Source organism: Bacidia gigantensis (genome assembly GCF_019456465.1).
Source record: "Bacidia gigantensis strain McMullin 20006 chromosome Unknown contig_278, whole genome shotgun sequence".
Lineage (NCBI taxonomy): Eukaryota > Fungi > Ascomycota > Lecanoromycetes > Lecanorales > Ramalinaceae > Bacidia > Bacidia gigantensis.
In genome coordinates, this window is record NW_025408606.1 from 1,372,414 (window position 1) to 1,390,306 (window position 17,893).

The 17,893-nt window shown below is 50.0% G+C and overlaps 4 protein-coding genes across 4 annotated transcripts; 1 reads left to right on the plus strand and 3 right to left on the minus strand.

Annotated features, from left to right (window-relative positions):
• Positions 1–3,218: 3,218 nt before the first annotated feature.
• Positions 3,219–5,158, minus strand: KY384_007889 (uncharacterized protein; the record flags this gene model as incomplete). Its single annotated transcript, XM_044816378.1, has 2 exons — positions 3,219–4,833; positions 4,893–5,158. 2 exons carry the CDS (start codon positions 5,156–5,158, stop codon positions 3,219–3,221), a joined length of 1,881 nt encoding a protein of 626 aa, XP_044667018.1.
• A 186-nt stretch (positions 5,159–5,344) lies between these two features.
• Positions 5,345–6,903, plus strand: KY384_007890 (uncharacterized protein; the record flags this gene model as incomplete). Its single annotated transcript, XM_044816379.1, is given in 5 exon segments — positions 5,345–5,377; positions 5,437–5,646; positions 5,666–6,174; positions 6,222–6,651; positions 6,712–6,903. The coding sequence occupies 5 exon segments, from the start codon at positions 5,345–5,347 to the stop codon at positions 6,901–6,903; spliced, it is 1,374 nt and encodes a 457-aa protein (XP_044667019.1).
• Positions 6,904–9,010: 2,107 nt separating this feature from the next.
• On the minus strand, positions 9,011–11,602 carry KY384_007891 (uncharacterized protein; the record flags this gene model as incomplete). Its single annotated transcript, XM_044816380.1, has 1 exon — positions 9,011–11,602. One exon carries the CDS (start codon positions 11,600–11,602, stop codon positions 9,011–9,013), a length of 2,592 nt encoding a protein of 863 aa, XP_044667020.1.
• Positions 11,603–17,341: 5,739 nt separating this feature from the next.
• Positions 17,342–17,780, minus strand: RPL26A (60S ribosomal protein L26A; the record flags this gene model as incomplete). The annotated part of the gene is made up of 2 exons (XM_044816381.1): positions 17,342–17,617; positions 17,739–17,780. 2 exons carry the CDS (start codon positions 17,778–17,780, stop codon positions 17,342–17,344), a joined length of 318 nt encoding a protein of 105 aa, XP_044667021.1.
• Between the last annotated feature and the right edge of the window lie 113 nt (positions 17,781–17,893).

Below are 17,893 nucleotides of genomic sequence, written 5' to 3' on the forward strand. Positions count from 1 at the left end.
GATCGGGTATCCTGATGCCGTTCCATAGAGGAAGGTTCTCCAGGTCATCCAGATCCTCATCGGTGATGTAGCAGGTCGCTTGTGAGCCCGACACTGTGCTTGTTGCTACCATGCCTCGGTCTGATGGTGACGAGGGTGCGGATAGTGTCTCGCTCTTGGGCCAGTCGGGATGACTCAAGGAGGCGAAGGAGGCATCAGAGAGGGTGGAAGAGCTGGTCGAGGAGCGCGACGAGGTTGGTGTGAGTGACAAAGAGTAGGCTGAGGAGGAAGACGAGGAGCTGGTCGAAGGTGGTGATGGTGTGGCCTTGAGAGGCATGTCCATGGCGAAGGCGAGAGAAGGAAAAGATCCAGTGCGACGCGACCGTGATCGTGGTGGCGAGTATGATGACGCGAGCATATCGCTTGGTGGTGAGAGTATGATGGATCGCATTCTGTTGAGAAGCCGATAGAGAAGTCGAGTGTTTATGGAAGTCGCAGTACCAGTGGCGTGGTGATGGGATGATGAAATGACAGGTTGTGTCATGTATTATAGCATGCTATGCCCACGTCGCGGGCTTCCGGCTAATAATCGATGATGTGAGTAAATAGTGCCAAGTCTTCGGTCCAAGTGGATTAGTCAAAGTGATGATGACAAAACTTCAACACAAAGCAATATGCGTCTTTTGAACCGATAAGTGTGCGCTTTGTGGCCGGTCAAGAAGTTGCGGGGAGGTTCTAGAATTTAAGTAATAATCCTCCTACGTGCCACGATGGTAGGATTGTTGTGAGTAAAGGTGTACTCCGTATTATTGATGAGGTGCAGGTCCGGGGTAAGCACGCCCTTTGCCGCGTCGCACAATAAATAGGTACAAGTCGCACGCGCCGCCGATTTACGTGCGTCGTTATGCGGACTTCGCGTGGCACCCCTGACTTACAGTAATCTCTGGGGATGTTTCGGGATCCGGCGTGGAGTGAGATCTTCTTGTGGAGGGTGCGGCCGATGGGGAAAGACGACAGGATGGATGGGAGGGTCTTGAGCTGTCTTTAATCCTTCACAAAGGGTAATGATCAAGACAGACGGGGCGAGCGAGTGCAACAAATAGTAATCAGGTGGTGAACTGTCGCGCGTGGATTGGGCGCAACCCAAGGCATCAACTGGCCCAGTTGGAATCACACGAGGCGGTCAAGCTTGCTTTAAGACTTTCGTTTATTATTCACACACCATACGATGCTCACCAATGCTCCTACAGCATAATCATATTATGATAATCGGAGAATATTGGGGTAACGCCATGTGTGCGTCTCCATTCACCGGTGTTTTATTGGAACGGTACATGCGAAGGGACTTGCGAGAAGGGGACTTTCAGGTCCACGAGAGAACGCCGACTCAATTCGCAAAGGAACTAGTTCAGGAAACTGTAGGCAGGGCACAGCGAGCAGACGCCTGAAGTGCGTGTGTGGCTGTGGGGATCTTTCAGGCTCATCCCCTTTACCATTCCTACCGATGCCCCCTAATTCCCTTGTCAATGCCGGAGAAAGTGGCATGCCCCATTCGCTGATACTGGCGTACTCGTACGGTGCTTGATGGCGAATGTTCTCTGCATGTCATCGTTTCCACACTGCTGACGTTACTGACTCTCAATCTACAGGATTCAGGCATGAGCCGTACCGCAGAATGGGGGAATTTACACAAGCCGATTACGACGTACTTAGGCATGAGGCATTATTTTTACCTAGCCAAAGTCCCACGTATCGCGTGGGCAAATGTGCCCGCGTCCTTGCCACGGTCAAGACGCGGAGCTGGTGAGTCACCGACAAGAATCGCATAATAATAAGAAAGTCGGTCCTCACCCCGTCAAACTCAACTCTCGGGTTGAGTGGTCTATTCGGGACTGTCTACCGAACTCGCTAGTCTAAGCTTTCAACGTTCTGATCGAATGAAGGGTCAGGCATGCGATGACCGCGATGATTAGGCAGCATAGTGAAGCCAAAGCTGCCAGTTGTACGACGCTTATGCAGAAGCTGAGCGTTGTCCAGACTGTTCCTCTTGGTCCAGCGGTGAAGATGAAGGGAAAGTCAAATATTGTTTGGCTCTCTTAAGTAGCGAAGTATATTTCCTCTTGACAAATTACACGTGGCTGTCGCAGTGCTTATTGGCATGCTGAGGTGACACTCGCCGTCGCATATTCAGCCCTTTTGCTAGGCATAAGCAGCCATAATCATGCTGAAGCTCGGCACGAGTGCACCGCCCTTTTGGCGGCGGTAACTCGTTTCTTTGTGTTTCTGCTGTGTGGCACTGCACAGCTCGCCTTACCGTGCCATCGTCTTTAACCTAGAACTACGTAGCCGAGATCCGTTTCATGCAAGAAGGGTGCGCATAGTCCCCGCATCGGCTGAGACTACTGCTATTGTGAATCTTCCCCCCAACGACACGACTCAGCTTATGGATGAGGATGAGAAGTGATAGAGAGGTGGTATGCCATGAGATCTGTAACTGTCCTTGATAGCTTTCGGAGACCGAGATCTTGACAGGGAGGGATCGGCTACGGACCGCTGATTGGCTTGTGGCGCCAACGGGATGGGAGATGAGGGTGATAAGCAACGGCGATTCCTCCATGGGGTCCACCATGACGCACGTGGAGACTCGCCATGTGCGATAGGGCTTCACGGGGATTTCATCATGTGGGATCTTTGTCCCTTGGGCTGCCTGGTAGAACAATATCATGGGGAAGTGGCTTCGTTTCACTGTAGATCGATGCTGCTCTGAAACTGACCATCTTCAAGGGTCGACTTACCCTGAGATGTTAGAAAGCACCTTCAGACTTCTCTGGGACGGAGTAATGACGTTGAGTGTGTGGTGGAGCAGTGTGGGAAAATGCGAAATGCCATTATTACTAAATAAAGCCATCAAATGCATTCACCAGGGTGAAGCTAGTACATCTCGGCTCCTTATTGTAAGTGAACTACTTTCGCAGTACAGTTCATTTCGGCCTGTTAGCCCATCACCTGTACGTACGACCGCATGTGTCCCGCTTGAGTCCTCCTCGCCGGGGACTTGCGATCACCACTCCCCGGCAGCTGCTGTTGAGCTACCGTGAGACGGCTTCGGCTTGGTGGTCTTGCCTGCTTCCCCAAGCTTGTCTCTCGGCCTAATGATGTTCTTATATTCACCGACTGAGGCAGCCGTTGTGTTTTTAGCGTATGCTCTGCTTTCTCCCTTCCATGAACAGAGAGGTGTTTCAGCCCCTAGATGACACAGTGTCGGCACCCTTGGTTGAATCAGAAACGTTCGTAGATGAGGATACTGGGGCAGCCACCGCAGGAGCTGTCGTGGAGGCATTCGTTGCGCCTGGCATTCCTGCCTTACCACGATGGACATTAGACGTATTGAGACCACCCCGACCAGCTCCTCCACGCCCTCTCATGGGACCTGCCCTTGGTCCTAGGGCGGGCCCACCGCGATTGTTGCCATGTCCACCGCGGGGAGGACCAGGTGGCGCAGGTCCGCCTCGTGGATTGTTTTGGCCGATCATAGGCCCACCGCGCACATTATTGTTGTTAATCGCGGGCCCACCATTTCGTAAGTTGGTCTTGGCCTGGAGCTGTGGCCCAGTCTTGCGTTCGTGTACTTGCACCTGACCTTGAGCTATCTTGATTGGACTGGCCCTGATGGCCTTCTGCAGACCTTCTGGCTCCGCGAAGTCCACATATGCGAAGCCTTTTTTCTTGTCAATCTCTACATGCTTGACCGTTCCAAATGCTTTGAAGGCTTCTTGTAGCAAAGGCTCAGTCACACCTTGAGAGGGATTTGCATGCTTGAGAAATGCTTGTGTTGATGTGGAAGATGGCGGCTTGTCCTTCGAAGAAGAAGGTTGCGCAGGCGGCATCGCTGCTGATCTTGGTGGGTTACGGTTTGCTGCAGGTCCAGTAGGTGGCTGCAATGTCGCTGGCTGGGAAATAGAGACGACATTCGCTGGTGTTTGTGCAGCGGCCTTGTTTGGTGCAGAAGCTTGCGGGGTCGGTGGGGATGAAGTGGTAGCTGGAGCAGACGCGGTCGCAGCTTGATTGTTTCCTGGAATACTCTTGCGTGTAGAACTTTGTATTACCTGCTTTGCACCTCGGTTCCTAGAATTTCCACTTAAGCCAAGATCCCTTTGTAGCATCTGCGCAGCAGCTTTGACATTGCCCCTCTCACGTTGTTTGTTTGCCAAAGCAGCATTAGCAGCGTTGTTCGGTACCACCTTTGGAGTGACCGTCTGAGGTTTGGGGCCTGTCGGTGTTTGCGAAGTTACTTTCGTATTCGCAGCTTGTTTATTCAGTACCTTCACTGCATCACGAGCGACTTGTTCGACTTTCATCGCCTGAGCGCTTCGCTTCTTAGGAGATTGTGGCGGCTGAGCAGCCGCCTTTCCATCTCCACCCTTGCCATCTTTATCTTGTCGAGCTTGCTTCGCACTTTTAGCTGCTGCATTCTCTTTCCCTTTGTTTGCTTTCTTGTCCCTAATAAACTGAATGAGAGGTGTCACAGTGACCTTCTCTTTAATTTTGGTACTTTCATCCTCTTGGTCCATTGTAGCAGCCTTCATGACTGGATTCGTAAGGCTCTCCAAGAAGCTCATGAATTCGGGATCTTGATCTATTGTGCCTTGTCGAGCATCTTTTCGCGGTCTCCCGCTTGGTGTTCGTCCATAAGGAGCAAATTCGACTGAAGGTGGGCCAAGAAGACATGGATCTTTAGTGGTACCTTTTAAGTCGACAAATGACGTGTTACGCACTTTGTCCGAGAGTGAGTTGATTTGAATTTGATTCGTCATATGGACATATGCTCTGGAAGGTCGCGAGGGCTTTGCGGGACTGAAAGAAGTCTTTTGAGCAATCACACATCTCTGGATATAGGGATGTCAGAGACTCACTCTTTAGATATTTTGCCAGCCTTGTAAGATAACCAGGAGACTTTTCCCCTACCCACTTTCCACTCATCCCCGAGACCTCCTTCGAACTCTGTCTGTGTTAAGCCAGGAGGCAGTCGTCTTATGACGAGCTTCAGACGTGAAGCAGACTGTGACGGTCTTCGTTCAGTAGCACCCCCAAATTTCTTTTGCGTAGCAGAGGCTGATACTGAGAGAACGCCATTGGAGCGGGTTGGCTTAGCTATGGTTACTGGGGAGGGCGTTGCCATGCGAGATAATGGAGGTAGTACTGCAGTCGCGACTGCTCGTTGGCATGAATGATATCAGCTTGGCTCACGCCTATGCACAGATCTCGAGCTGGTCTAAATCATTGAATATTAGTTACTGTGTTTCAATACCTAAGTATGTAAGAGGGGCTTACAACGGCCCGAGATAACATGCCAAAAGCCCTAAAAATGCCAAGACCTCGAAGGCTCGCCAGGCTCGAGGTGAGACCAGAGATGCCCAATTCTACTAATACTTCAGGCTATTCTAATTAATATCGAAGGCGTACTTCCCGCTTTGCAAAGAGCTCAATGAGATGCTCACAGGAATGTCTACCAATCAAAAGATTCCCAAGCCAGGCCCAGCAAAACTGAGTCAAAATGCGAGCGTGGACGAATGGCTCGAGAAGGCGATGCAAAATAAGTATTTGCCAGAGGCAGTAATGAAGAAGTTGTGTGAGATATGCAAAGAGTATTTGATGGAGGGTCTGCTGGTACAGCAATTGCTCTCAGATCGTCGTTGACAATCCCCCAGAATCTAATATACAGCCCGTTTCAACTCCTGTCACGGTCTGCGGCGACCTTCACGGGCAATTCTACGATGTACTCGAGCTCTTTCGCGTCGCTGGAGGGATACCCGGCTCTGAAAGGTCGGCAGCGCTGTCGCCATCGCCAGCTGGTGTTATCACTTCTGACGACATCGAACCGCCCTCGGAGATTACGAATCCTAAGCTGAAGAAGAAGATTCGAGGTAAAAGGAAGGTAGACGATAAGGAAGATAGCGTGATAAAAGACGATAAGGAAGACGTCACAAGCGGCATAGAAGAGGACGACGAAGATACTGTGGAGGAAGAAGAGCAAAGGGGAAGACCCCCAACGCGCACAGGTACAACATTAGGAGTAGAAAAAGAGGGACCTGCAGGCATTCCAGGAAACCAAAATTATATTTTTCTAGGTGATTTTGTCGACCGAGGATATTTCAGTCTCGAGACTTTGACGCTACTATTGTGTCTCAAAGCAAGGTAATTCCTCCATCGTGACCTACTTGACTACGACTTAATCTCCACAGGTATCCTGATCGAGTGACACTCGTCCGTGGCAATCACGAATCGCGACAGATAACGCAAGTCTACGGTTTCTATGAAGAATGTCAGCAAAAGTACGGCAACGCATCAGTTTGGAAGGCATGCTGCCAAGTCTTCGATTTCCTTGTCCTTGGTGCGGTGGTTGATGGAAAAGTCTTCTGCGTGCACGGTGGTCTCAGTCCTGAGATCAGAACACTCGACCAGATAAGAGTTATAGCCAGAGCCCAAGAGATACCACACGAAGGCGCCTTCTGCGATTTGGTGTGGAGTGATCCTGAGGACGTGGGGACATGGGCTGTAAGTCCACGAGGAGCCGGCTGGCTATTCGGCAACAAAGTAGCTACAGAATTCAATCATGTCAATGGGTTCCAACTCATCGCGCGAGCTCACCAGCTTGTCAATGAAGGCTATAAGGTTTGTCCTCCGCAATCAATGAACGCTCGGAACCAAAGCATTTGCTAATTTACATCACAGTGGCACTTTGAAGACAAATCAGTAGTCACCGTCTGGTCAGCACCAAATTATTGCTACAGATGCGGCAACGTCGCATCCATCATGAATCTCGGAGAAGACTTAGAGCCTAAATTTACAATATTCACCGCCGTCTCGGACAAAGATCGACACGTCCCCGCCGCAAACCCTCGACGAACAGAGTATTTCCTGTAGTAGTATATGGCAACGCAAGAAGATTGACGGACTAGATCATGTATGTCATGAGATACCCCCGGCATAGCGTGGAGCAGGCGTTTTACGATGAGCACAAACAGCGGAGCAAAGCGAAGCGTGTATGAACGAGTATTTTGCCTCACCTATCTCGAGGTGGGACAACATGTATGAATATATATATTGGGCGTGGAAGTCGGACCAGAAAGCCCAATTGGTGATTTCGAACAATGCCCTCAGTCGCTGCCGTCTAGCCCTCTCTTTCCTGCCTCTAATTCTCACAAACCCTCAATCCCCCCACAAAAAACCAATATACCCAACTCCCCCTTCATCCCACTCAAAATACCATCTCCACCAATCCCTTCAACATCCACTCGACCACCAACCCCAGCATCAACCCAAACAGCACCCCCTCCCACTGCCCTTTCACCAGCCCCCTCCCCCTCTCCCTCACACAACTCCACCAAATCCACTCCCCATTCTCCCTCATCGCGCTTCTCATGCCCGGCAGCCCATCTAACGAGCTCGCATTCCACTTCGCCTGATACTGCCGTAGCTGCTTCGACTCGACCTTTTTGCGCGCCCAGTCGCCGAGCGTGGCGCGATCGGTGAGTTCCTTGGCTGCTTCGAGGTGCTTGGTTTGGATGTCGGATTCCGATATGTCGGGGGGCGTGCTGGGACGGTTGGGAGGGGGGATGAGGGGGAGAAGAGGGGGACGCCGAAGCCGCAGGATTGTTGGACCTGGCAGAGGGGGTGGGTGTTAGGGAGGATAGATATTGTTGGGGGTTCATGGGAGAGGCAAGAGGAGAGGGGAAGAAAGAAGGGGGTGGAAGGGCTTACCTTGAAGATGTCGAGGAGAATCACGGCGCGGGCGCCTTGAATCAGACTTTCTGTCTTGCCCATCTGCTGGATCAGGGAAGGGAAAGAGGAGGTATCGGCTTCGATTACTGTGCTGTGGGCGTGGTCAGATGGGATCGTAGGATGCTTGACATGAATTGAACCGAAGCGGGCAAGGCAGAAAAGCTGCAGGGTCCAAAAAGGCACGCAGACTCTTAATACCTGGTCCCAACACGAGCGAGGACTAAAAGGGTAGAGAGTATCATCGAGAAAGAAAAGAAGGGGGACAATAAGAGAACCTACCCTTTGCAGAAGAATCTCACAATCTTCGGCGCCTTGTCAAAGCTCGCGAACATGATCGTGACTCGTCCATTTTCGTACACGTGCGCTATGGTCTCGCTTCCGCTGCCCGTGCTGTCGATATAGGCCTATATCCGTACCTTGGCTAAGCATTCCCAACCGTCACGAGTGGTGAGGAGAGAAGCAAGACTCACTTACAGCACGCTTAGGATTTAGTATAGAAAACGTAGCAGCTGGTAAGCCTTTCGGCGAGATATTGACATGGGAGCCGGACAATGGAGCGCTGGCTGTATAGAAAAGGTGTTGGTTGAGCGCCTAGTAGTTGGGCTTGTTAGAGAAGGGATGATTGAATTCATTGGGCAATCTAGAGGAGAGGAAAGGAGAGCGTATAGAAGTAGAATTCGAGCGAAATTGTATTCTCGCCTTTAGAAATCGCTTCTCAATCGGAACAATAAGGGAATACACAGTTTGATGCAAAGAGATTATGGCATTTTTGAGCGAAGAGGATTTTTATCAAGTGGAGAACGCACCCATTCGTGCAAATGCTCTGGTATGGAATCATAGAAGGTAGGCATTGTTGGTCACTTTTGGACGGATAGAAAGAGGGCGACGAGCGGAGAAGAAAAGGTAGAATGACAGACAGCTTTTCACATGAAGTTCAAAGGGTTATAATGATGGAGGGGTCAATACCGATTGGTCTTGTTGCTTACGGCTTGTTGAAGATGAGTGGTGAGCTCGGATGAGTCAAACTGGTCTAGAACGGTATCGGCACAGGAAAAGGCTGGTCCCTTGGACTTTTCAAGAACAATGAGACATCGAAGCACAATGGGCCTCATCAGCTTGTGAATACTATTACATTTGTCTGTGCTTCCATATATATGGCGTTGATATCAAGGTGCAGCCCCAAAACCGTGAAAATCTTTTCCCATACCCTTCGTTATGTCATTGCCTAAATATGTTCATTGCCCCATGACTAAACCACGATGTATTCCCCATCCACCCTATCCATAGCTTTCCGCCATTTGAAACCGTTCCCCGTATACTCCCCAGCTCCCATACCAGTCATAGGTTGCATACCGGCTCCATCAGAATCGTTGCAATCGTCTCTCCATGTCTTCTCCAACAGTTCAAGACAAGAGATGTTGTTGAAGAAACCTGAGTCTTTTTGAATATCAAGGCATCGATTCCTGATCAAAAATCTGCCCTGCTCGCTGACACATTCGGTCCCAGTGATGAAAAGAGGCCAGAGTAAGAACACATCAGACTTCACGTTTGATATGTTATACAATGCCTGTGTGACCAGTGACTGGAAATTTGGATGGGCCGAAGGTAGATGTGGGTAAGCTAATCGTTCCGTATAAAGTAGAGCTGAGTAACGGAATGACTCGGAAATATGTAGGAGGTCTTGACGATCTCCCTGAGGGTCTGAAGACTCGGTCGGTGTGCGTACTGAGCCGTCAAACTGCCAGTCCTGCAGCTGTTGCCGAATTTCCGTCCACTCTGGCCAGAACTGGGAACGGGAATCAAGACCTTCGACTTGCGCGTTGGAAGGGAGCTCAGACCAGCCATTACCGTCAAAGCGATTGTTGTTCATGCTGTAGTAGTCCTGGCTTGGCGGGGTGACAGATTGGCTGGTCTTGCGGATAGGTGAGCTACGAGGTGACGATCCCTTGGTCGTCTTGTTTTGACTGAGCATGTTTAGTCGACCTAATTTAGCGATGGTCTTGAAAAGTCGGCCGTCGCAGCCAGCTAGGTTTTCCAATGCCCATTCGTCACCACTAAATTTGGAAATATCAATGTCGTCGCCTGATAGCTGGCTTTCTCTATCATTTACTGTGGCCGCCATAGCATCGAACCAAGTAAACATGATCGTGAGCCAATTCGTGGCTTTCGAATTGATGCCTTTCGTGCCGCCTCGGAGGGCAAGAATCTTCTTCACACCGGCAAATTGGGTCTTGAACTTCGCAACACCTGTGTCACAGATATGATAAAGACAAAGGATGAGCAGACTAGCCAGGATTGAGTCATCTCGTCTTCGGGCTGGATCGGTGAGCTGCTCGTTGAGTAGTTTGATAGCCTGTCCTTTGTGATAGAGCTCTTCGGTAGAAGGTTCGCTCGTTGAAGTTTGAGGTAAGCCCTCAGTCCTTGTGTCCATGAGGCTGTGAGCAAGTGAGGATTTGCGCACTGATTGGTCGTGTGACGAATCGTCGGTGCTCTGCAAGCTCCGATTCGTTGAAAGCGGATTTTGAGAACGCCTCATGCGAATATTGCTCGATGAGAGTGCTGCAATAGCATGCTGTAGTGTTTCACTCTCCACAGCAAGACTCAGAATGTGAGATCGATACGGATTTGTGGGACCATCAAAGGCAACAATGACCGGCGATATGACCTTGTCATAATAATCAATCAAGAATTGTAATTTCGGTGAATTTCCGATGCTTAATGATGAAAGCGACCGAGGAACCATGAGAGTGTGGTGATCTCCGACGTCGTCAGGTACCAATGGCGGTAGGTCACCCGCAAAAGCCTGAAATTTGGAGTCGATCATGAAGTTTACTTCGCTTGGTGCGCTTGAGATCGGAGGTCCTTGAGAAATCAGATCTTGTTGCAAAGGTATCATACTCTCTGCCACGCCGAAATAACCCTGCACATCTTCGGCACCGGTTCGACTACTACTGTGGTCGGAGGCAATACTTGATGCGTGATGCGCTCCTGACCAGGGAAGATTACCACTTGTAAAAAGATCGCTTTCGTATGAGGCGCCATGTGGCTGCGAGTAGGTCTTATGAGAAGGCGAAGCTATCTCATAACCGGAAAAGGCAGGTACCATCGGTGAAATTTGCGAAGACAGACCAAAGTCGTGGTGCCCGTACCCGCCAACCACACTGGCCGTCATTGGCATCACACCATAGTCTCTAGCCGGATGCATCGAAGTGACCTGAATTGGCTGAAGAGTATGCCTCCGCGGCTTCTTGTCAATGAGCCGCAAACCCCGCGAGTGCGACATAGAAGCGGGTCTTTTCCATTGGAAATTGGGCGATGGGTAAGATGGCGAGGTCATCGCTGATGACGCAGAGCTAGGATCAATGTTGACGAACCCATAATTGGTGGGCGTAGAAGTGGAAGTTGTACTTGCTGTTCTCGTCGGGGCGCGGTCGAGCTGGCTGGAGCTTTTCGGATCTGAGGCTCGTCGCGGGGGACCAAGCTTCGCAACCTTCTGTAGTGGACTCTCATTCGACTCCTCGTCATCGTCGCCACTCGGCGCAGCTCTCTTGGAGCTGGCAATGGGCAATGAGAGCCCGCGCAACTTTCCCCGACTGGCGACACCTACGCCCCAGGTCAAGGCAGTCTTGTATCCCGAGCAATCTTTCCCAATGTCCAGACAGGGTGTACAGTAGGGACGTCTACGATCGCATTTTGCCTGTCGCTCTTGACAAGCAAAGCAGTCGTCAGCAGCTCCAGTGGCCGGTGCCCTTCGGCGTCTTTTTCTAGGAGAAGCAGTCTGTATAATAGGCTTTGCGGCCTCCATTTGGGGCTTTTCAGCTTCTGTCTGTGTGGTAGACATTGTAATCCTGGGATTGTCTCCAGGTTGGAGATAGGGAAATGGGTGGCGTTTGTATACTAGAGCTCTCGTTAGAACAGTCCGAGAAGTGAGTGGCAAATCGTACCTCGAGCGTCTCATTGGCGAAACGTCTGGATGTAATGGATCATATGAGCTCTACAATAGATATAACATTAGGCGGAGGTGTCTGTTTTGTAGCTTGTGACAGAAATTGCACATGCCCATGCGCCATAGAGGTAACGAAGTACCTTAATATACTGATGACGAGAGGGGCTATCCTCCGGCACTTTGCAGAACGGACGCCATTCAAAAATCGAACGGCTCGGACGCTGGTGGGGGGACGCGAGATTGAGATGGTGCAAACAACAGCTAGCGGAGAGGCTAGGACAGGGCCATGGGGACCTTAATTGTTGCTTTCGCTCAAAGCTGCTGTTACATCCATGGTTGCAACGGCGAGTAATGGCCTTTGTCTCTTGGAGCCGAAGTAATGGCAAAGGGCTCCCACCGTCTAGCGTCCTCTAGCCACAGGTTAACGGTAGGGGATTGAGGGTACGGAGAGGCCGCCCGCAGGCGATAACGATAGCCATGACCAAGAGATCCCTGGTGGGGAGCTAAGAGAAGATCCTATTTGGAGCATAAGTCGCTAGCATCGATTGGCCCCAGCGCCGGAATGAAGAGCCAATGAACCTGAGAGGGAGGTTGCAGATGGACGGCGGTGCTTGACCCTCTCGACTCGCATCGCACATACATGAGATCCTGGGAGCAAAAGAGTGGGCGTGTAAGATGGACGAATGACCCTCTTGAAAAGTTTTCAAGAGCCGTTGGCAGGCGGGCATGGCCGAAAGAAGCCGATATGGTCGAGGGATCGACATGAGATGGATGAGAGAGCATTCTGTAAGCGAGTTCCGGTTGGCTGATGCGAAGGAGAAGAGGGTGGGGAGGGGATATGGGGACCGGGATAGCGGCAGATTTGGCGTGCTGCTAATCACGCATAGAAGCATGATAGAACGATGCAGTGCCAGGCACTTGATGCTTTGACTCTCTTAGTGCGCTGAGGGACTGAAAAAGCATCTGTATGTGATATGCAGGACGCCGCCTGACAGCTGGTGCGGGGAAAGATACGACCACATCATGGCCCGTGGAAAGACTGAGCGCACCTCTCGTGCCATCGCCAGCCAAAGGGCAGAACCAGAAAACAGTTGGAGCTCCGGCGTTGCACCTCTGGCCCATGACAATAAGTGACCAATCCAGAGCATGCAGCTTCGAGTTGGGACTGGAAGGAAATGAAGGCCGGGGCAAATGAGTGCTGGGGTGTTGTAGGCATCGCAGATTCACGACCTGAACGGCGAATATTTGTTAAGGTGATTGTTGATTGAATGGTGTCACCCGCCAAAGAGAAAAGCTCTTGATAAACTGATCTACACCGCTAGAAGTACGGGTATTGCCCCAGGCAAAGCTAAAGCGTTGTGATGGTGCACCTCGACCCTTAGCACCCTCACTCAACCCTCCCTCAAGAACCACTGCCTTCGCTCGGACGAAGACCGAGGTAGTTGCTCACAAGATGCAGTCTACTTTCGAGTCCCCACCAAACTTCCAGGCTAAGTCCGTCTCTCAGGGTTATACGAGCAAGACCTATGTGGGCTCTTCTCTCGCGTCTCGGTCACCAACGGAAACGCAAAGTCCGATAGACCCCCACTCCTACCTGCTCCCTCCATCGCCTCCACCCCCGGACCACCACACAACTTGCCAACACCGTCACCTCTGAGCCATGGAGCAGCCAAACTCCCGTTCGAGCACCATCACCTATCCTGACGTCCATGGCTCGCTACACTGCCCATTCGGTAGCTTCCCGTACCTTGCAGTGTCTCGGGTCTGTCATGTTAGCTTCAGCCCCAAACACGGAACATATAATCCAAGCATTTACCGAGAGATGGTTGGATCACACCTCTTTGTGCCGCAAGCAGGCTGAGAATCATGCCCTCGCTCAACGCGGACTAGCGCATCTGTCTTGATATGATGTGGCGGATCGGGCCTCTCGCCACACTCGGCGAACATTACCTGAACTCACCTCCTCCGTCTTCAACGCTCCAGTGCTATGAAGTAAATCTATTTTTGTAATTCGGTGTCGCCACTGAAGTTACGCCTCCGTATCATAGGATGAAGGACCTCGGTGTAAGAAACGTCGGATCTCAAGGGGTGCTCTCGACCCGATACGAAGCTCCAAAAAACAGTTCATGATTCACAAGCTTACTCGGGTGGGCTTGTCTTCATTTCGATTCCGAGTGCCTGCGCCCTAGCTCGGCGTCAAGTCTTACCGTCGATACCAATTAATACCAGGAGCCTTCATTGCTAGCTTTTCAGCCTGGGCTGCGGACAAGGCGCTTCCACTGACTCGGTCAGTCTTTTGGCTTTGATTGAAGAAATCAATACGATTACTTGGAAAAGTATATCATGCGGATCAAGTCCCGATGGATTTTGCTCCGCCGCTCGTGGCAGGAAATTTGTTGAATTGAGCTTCCACAGCTCATGTCCTACGATTAGATCGAGATCAGCGAAATCCGGGTAGACTGTCTGGGCGTCTAGAAGATGTAGGAGACCGGCGTTGAGATGCCTAGCCTTCTCGACGTTGGAGCGAAGTTCCCTGGGTAGTCCTTCATGGATCGCCGGTAGATATCAAGTCTTTTCTCGTGAATTTGTACTTTTAGCATTTACTCAGTTATCGTTAATTTCTTTGTGCTTCTCTCAATTCTATCTGTTTCTCGGTTTTTCAAACTTTCCCTACTCAATATCCACAATCTCTTGCCGATCAAATTGGGCACTTGGCACCTAGATGACGATCTCAGCAAATACTACACTCCTTCTTTCTAAGATAACATATCTATGATTCATTTACAATCTACAACTAATGAAGGACGTTTCACCTACATGGATATCTACAACGTGGTGATTGGTCTCCTGTAGCGGTCCGAAAATCCCGGATCGATTGGCAGCTACAGCCACAGCAACCTGCGAATAAGTACTGGGCATCACCAAATGGTCATTCGCAGACTATTCCTCAGCTGAGTGACGGCAAGCTATGAGGGTACCTCATTATCATCAATGTTGAAGTCATAGCAAGGCTGTTGCCAAACTAGTGCGGTCCACAATCTCAAATTTTGGGTCTTCTTAGCCAACGGATCACACTCAGCCTTAGGATTATGGCAAGCCGCAACACTATGCTGAAGCTAAGAATAAGCCTATACCTACGTTCACTCCATTGATCCGCAAGACGCTGCTTCCGCGCTCTCCGCGGCGGTTATCCATCTGCCCTACTGCAAGTCAGCTAATTGTGACAAAATCCTTCCTCCAAAGGGTACTTGACTTCACCTTCTGCCAGCAGTGTCGGTCATAGCGTCCTCTCAGTCCTCCCATTGGTGGCTGCCTATAGAGTCACGCGGTAGTGGCTGAGGAGCGCTCGCTTATTGCATTATAAGATTAATGACTGGCGTGATACCCTCAAATTGTTAGGAAAGAATTCAACTAGTAGAGTTCAATCGCTCCTTCGCGCGTTGGCTAGGTAGTGAACCTTTTCCAATTTCAAGTCGGTCGCTCTAATATTCACACATCCAGGCAGCCATCGAGCCTTTGCCATTCTAGCGTCAAGGGACTGCATGCTCGGCTTCATCTTTCATTGGGTATACTGCGGCGATCTTGATGTCACCCCAACAGTGGACTTTCGATGGATCGTGTTCCTGTTGCAAGGGCTACCTCATTTGAATTGGATTTTCTTTGAAAAATGTGATAATACACGTCAGCTGAAGGTTGACAAATGTCTGTTCCGTAGGCAACGGTGAGTAGGGATCCCCCTGAATCACTGCCCCCAGAGCCTATATAAGCCTCTATCTATCTTTATGATCCTTTCGTCTTGCGACTTTCAACAGATTTAAAGGGCTTTTCCCATCGATCTACATTTCAAATTCAGTAACAAATATCAGAAAGGGGAAAATCACTCAGTCGAATTCTCTCCAGATTTTCATCTTGCCCAATACCCCTTGAGTCCGCATCATCGATTTTTTCCGAAAATATCAAAAATGGCTCCAGCCTTTGATTTCGATGTCAGTTCCTTCATCCCCTCAATCTCTAAGTTCACGATCATTTTCACTAACAAATCTTCAAGGCTCCCATGTAAGGAAGCTCACAAATATTGAACAACGTTATCTCACTTAAGCTTCACAGATGCAATAGCAATCCTCACCAACCAGTATATGAGTGCAAATACTTCAGAATCTGTGGCCAATTTGTCCAGCAGCCGGGCAGTCGTTGCACTTATTGCATTGTACGTGTTTCACCATGGAAATCACTTCACTTTGTTGATCAAAGGAAAAATTGACGATTCATGTGGTTAGGGCGCTGGTCGCGCGGCTTTGCCCCACGGTACACCTGAGGACCGTTTCGAAAACATGGGCGGACGGGGACATGCTGTCAGAAAGATGGATGGTCCTAGATTCATCGGCTATGCAAACAAGAACAGCTGAGAGATACAATCCTGATGACAACAGCTGAAGCTTCAACGATCCTAAAAGTTGCTGATGGAGCACCCAGCCTACTTTTCCTTTCATTACTTTGTCAAGCTGGCGGGCAACTTTGTCGGCCCTTGACGCCTACCACTACATTCTTTTGCCTGAAAACACGAGAAGTCTAATCATGAAACAAAGCTTGATTTTAAGATCGAATCATTTCACGATGATTGGGAGGATAGATTGTCAACGCTGCATTTCGGGGGATGTTTGAAGTGGCGGTGGAATACATTTGGGTGGTTTGAATTCTATAATGGTACACTCGCGCTGGAAATTCCGGTCATTATCCTTAACTTACGAGAAAATGAACGATTGAGACAATACTCCTTAGCTCACATGTATTCCAAATCTATATTGGTGTTGCTCGATCACAAGAATTTTTCTTGTCGCAAGCTTCTATGACTAGATCCTTGAGCACATCATCACAACAGGATTGCCTGCACTCCGCACCACGAGTCTGCTCCTCTTGATCCTACTCCCACTACCCCAGCGCTTAGAGGCCCATCCCGACACCTTTTGTCACAGCACTTAGGAAACGAACCATAGGAATGCCGTCGATCTTCACTAGCTTAATTCGCAAGATACAATTGATGACGCGTTAGAGCTCCAGTCTCCATCTGTTCCTTCTTGAAAGATTTTACAGCCTCACAGCTTGCACATCGGCTTCGGTCTTTGAGGAAGAAAGGATGACACCCTGTGAGATGTGATCCTTCTGATTTATTCTCCGCGAGGCGTATACCGGGACAACCATGGACTTGGTGGTCATACCGGAGATATAACTTGCGTTCGGTGATCATTGAAGGCGAGAAGATCTAAACGTGCAACGATTGACTGTCAGCCAACATAGGGCTGAGGGCAGAAATAAGCGCTGAAGGATGCAATGACAGGTTGCAGGATCGCCACGAGTTCAAGCACAAGGATCGAAGATTGAGAGGCTTTGTGAACTCTAATGAAGTTAAAAAGCCACAGAAGGCAACAAACAGGCAGGAAGTAGCGATAGGGAATTCGCATGCTGAACATCGCACTCAGCCTTGCTCGATCAAAACCCTCGTTTGATATGTGACATGTTTGCCGACCAGTCATTTGCTCGTTTTCCAGCTAATATGCCACAAGCACCACAGCCTCTTCAACTTCATGGAGGTCCATATAGTCATAGAATTGCTCTTCCCTACTCCATAGCCTCCCTTCAAGCCTCTCTCCTCTTCTTAGCCTCCTCCCTGCCCGCCTTCGCCCTCTCTAGAATTTTCTCGCGATCCTTATCCAGCTTCAATTTCGTAATGGCTACCTTGCTCGGGGCGATGCCTAAGGGAACACTCTGTCCATTGCTCTTGTCTCTCGTTACCCGCTCGACATGGATCACGTATTTGAGGCGGTAGACCGAAGTAACCTTGCCTTCTCGGCCTTTGTTAGAGCCACGAAGAATTGTCACTTCGTCGTCTTTGCGGATGGGAATGGAGCGGACCTAGAAGGGCAAGGCGTCAGTCTATGTAAAAAGTGTGGGCAATTGCCCTCGTAGGAATTTCGCGAGATGACATGACGAGTCTCGCTAGGAATGGATGGAGAGTGTACAAGGGTAATCGTACACTATATTTATCTCGTAGTTCTTTTGAAAGGGTAGCGCTCATGCGAACGCGGCGCTCAGAGGAAGGTGCGCTGAAGTGTGCTTTTCTTGATTTCCTCCGAGAGGAGGCGAGACCTAAGTAAGGAGATTAGCATCCCTCGAATACACTCTGGATCA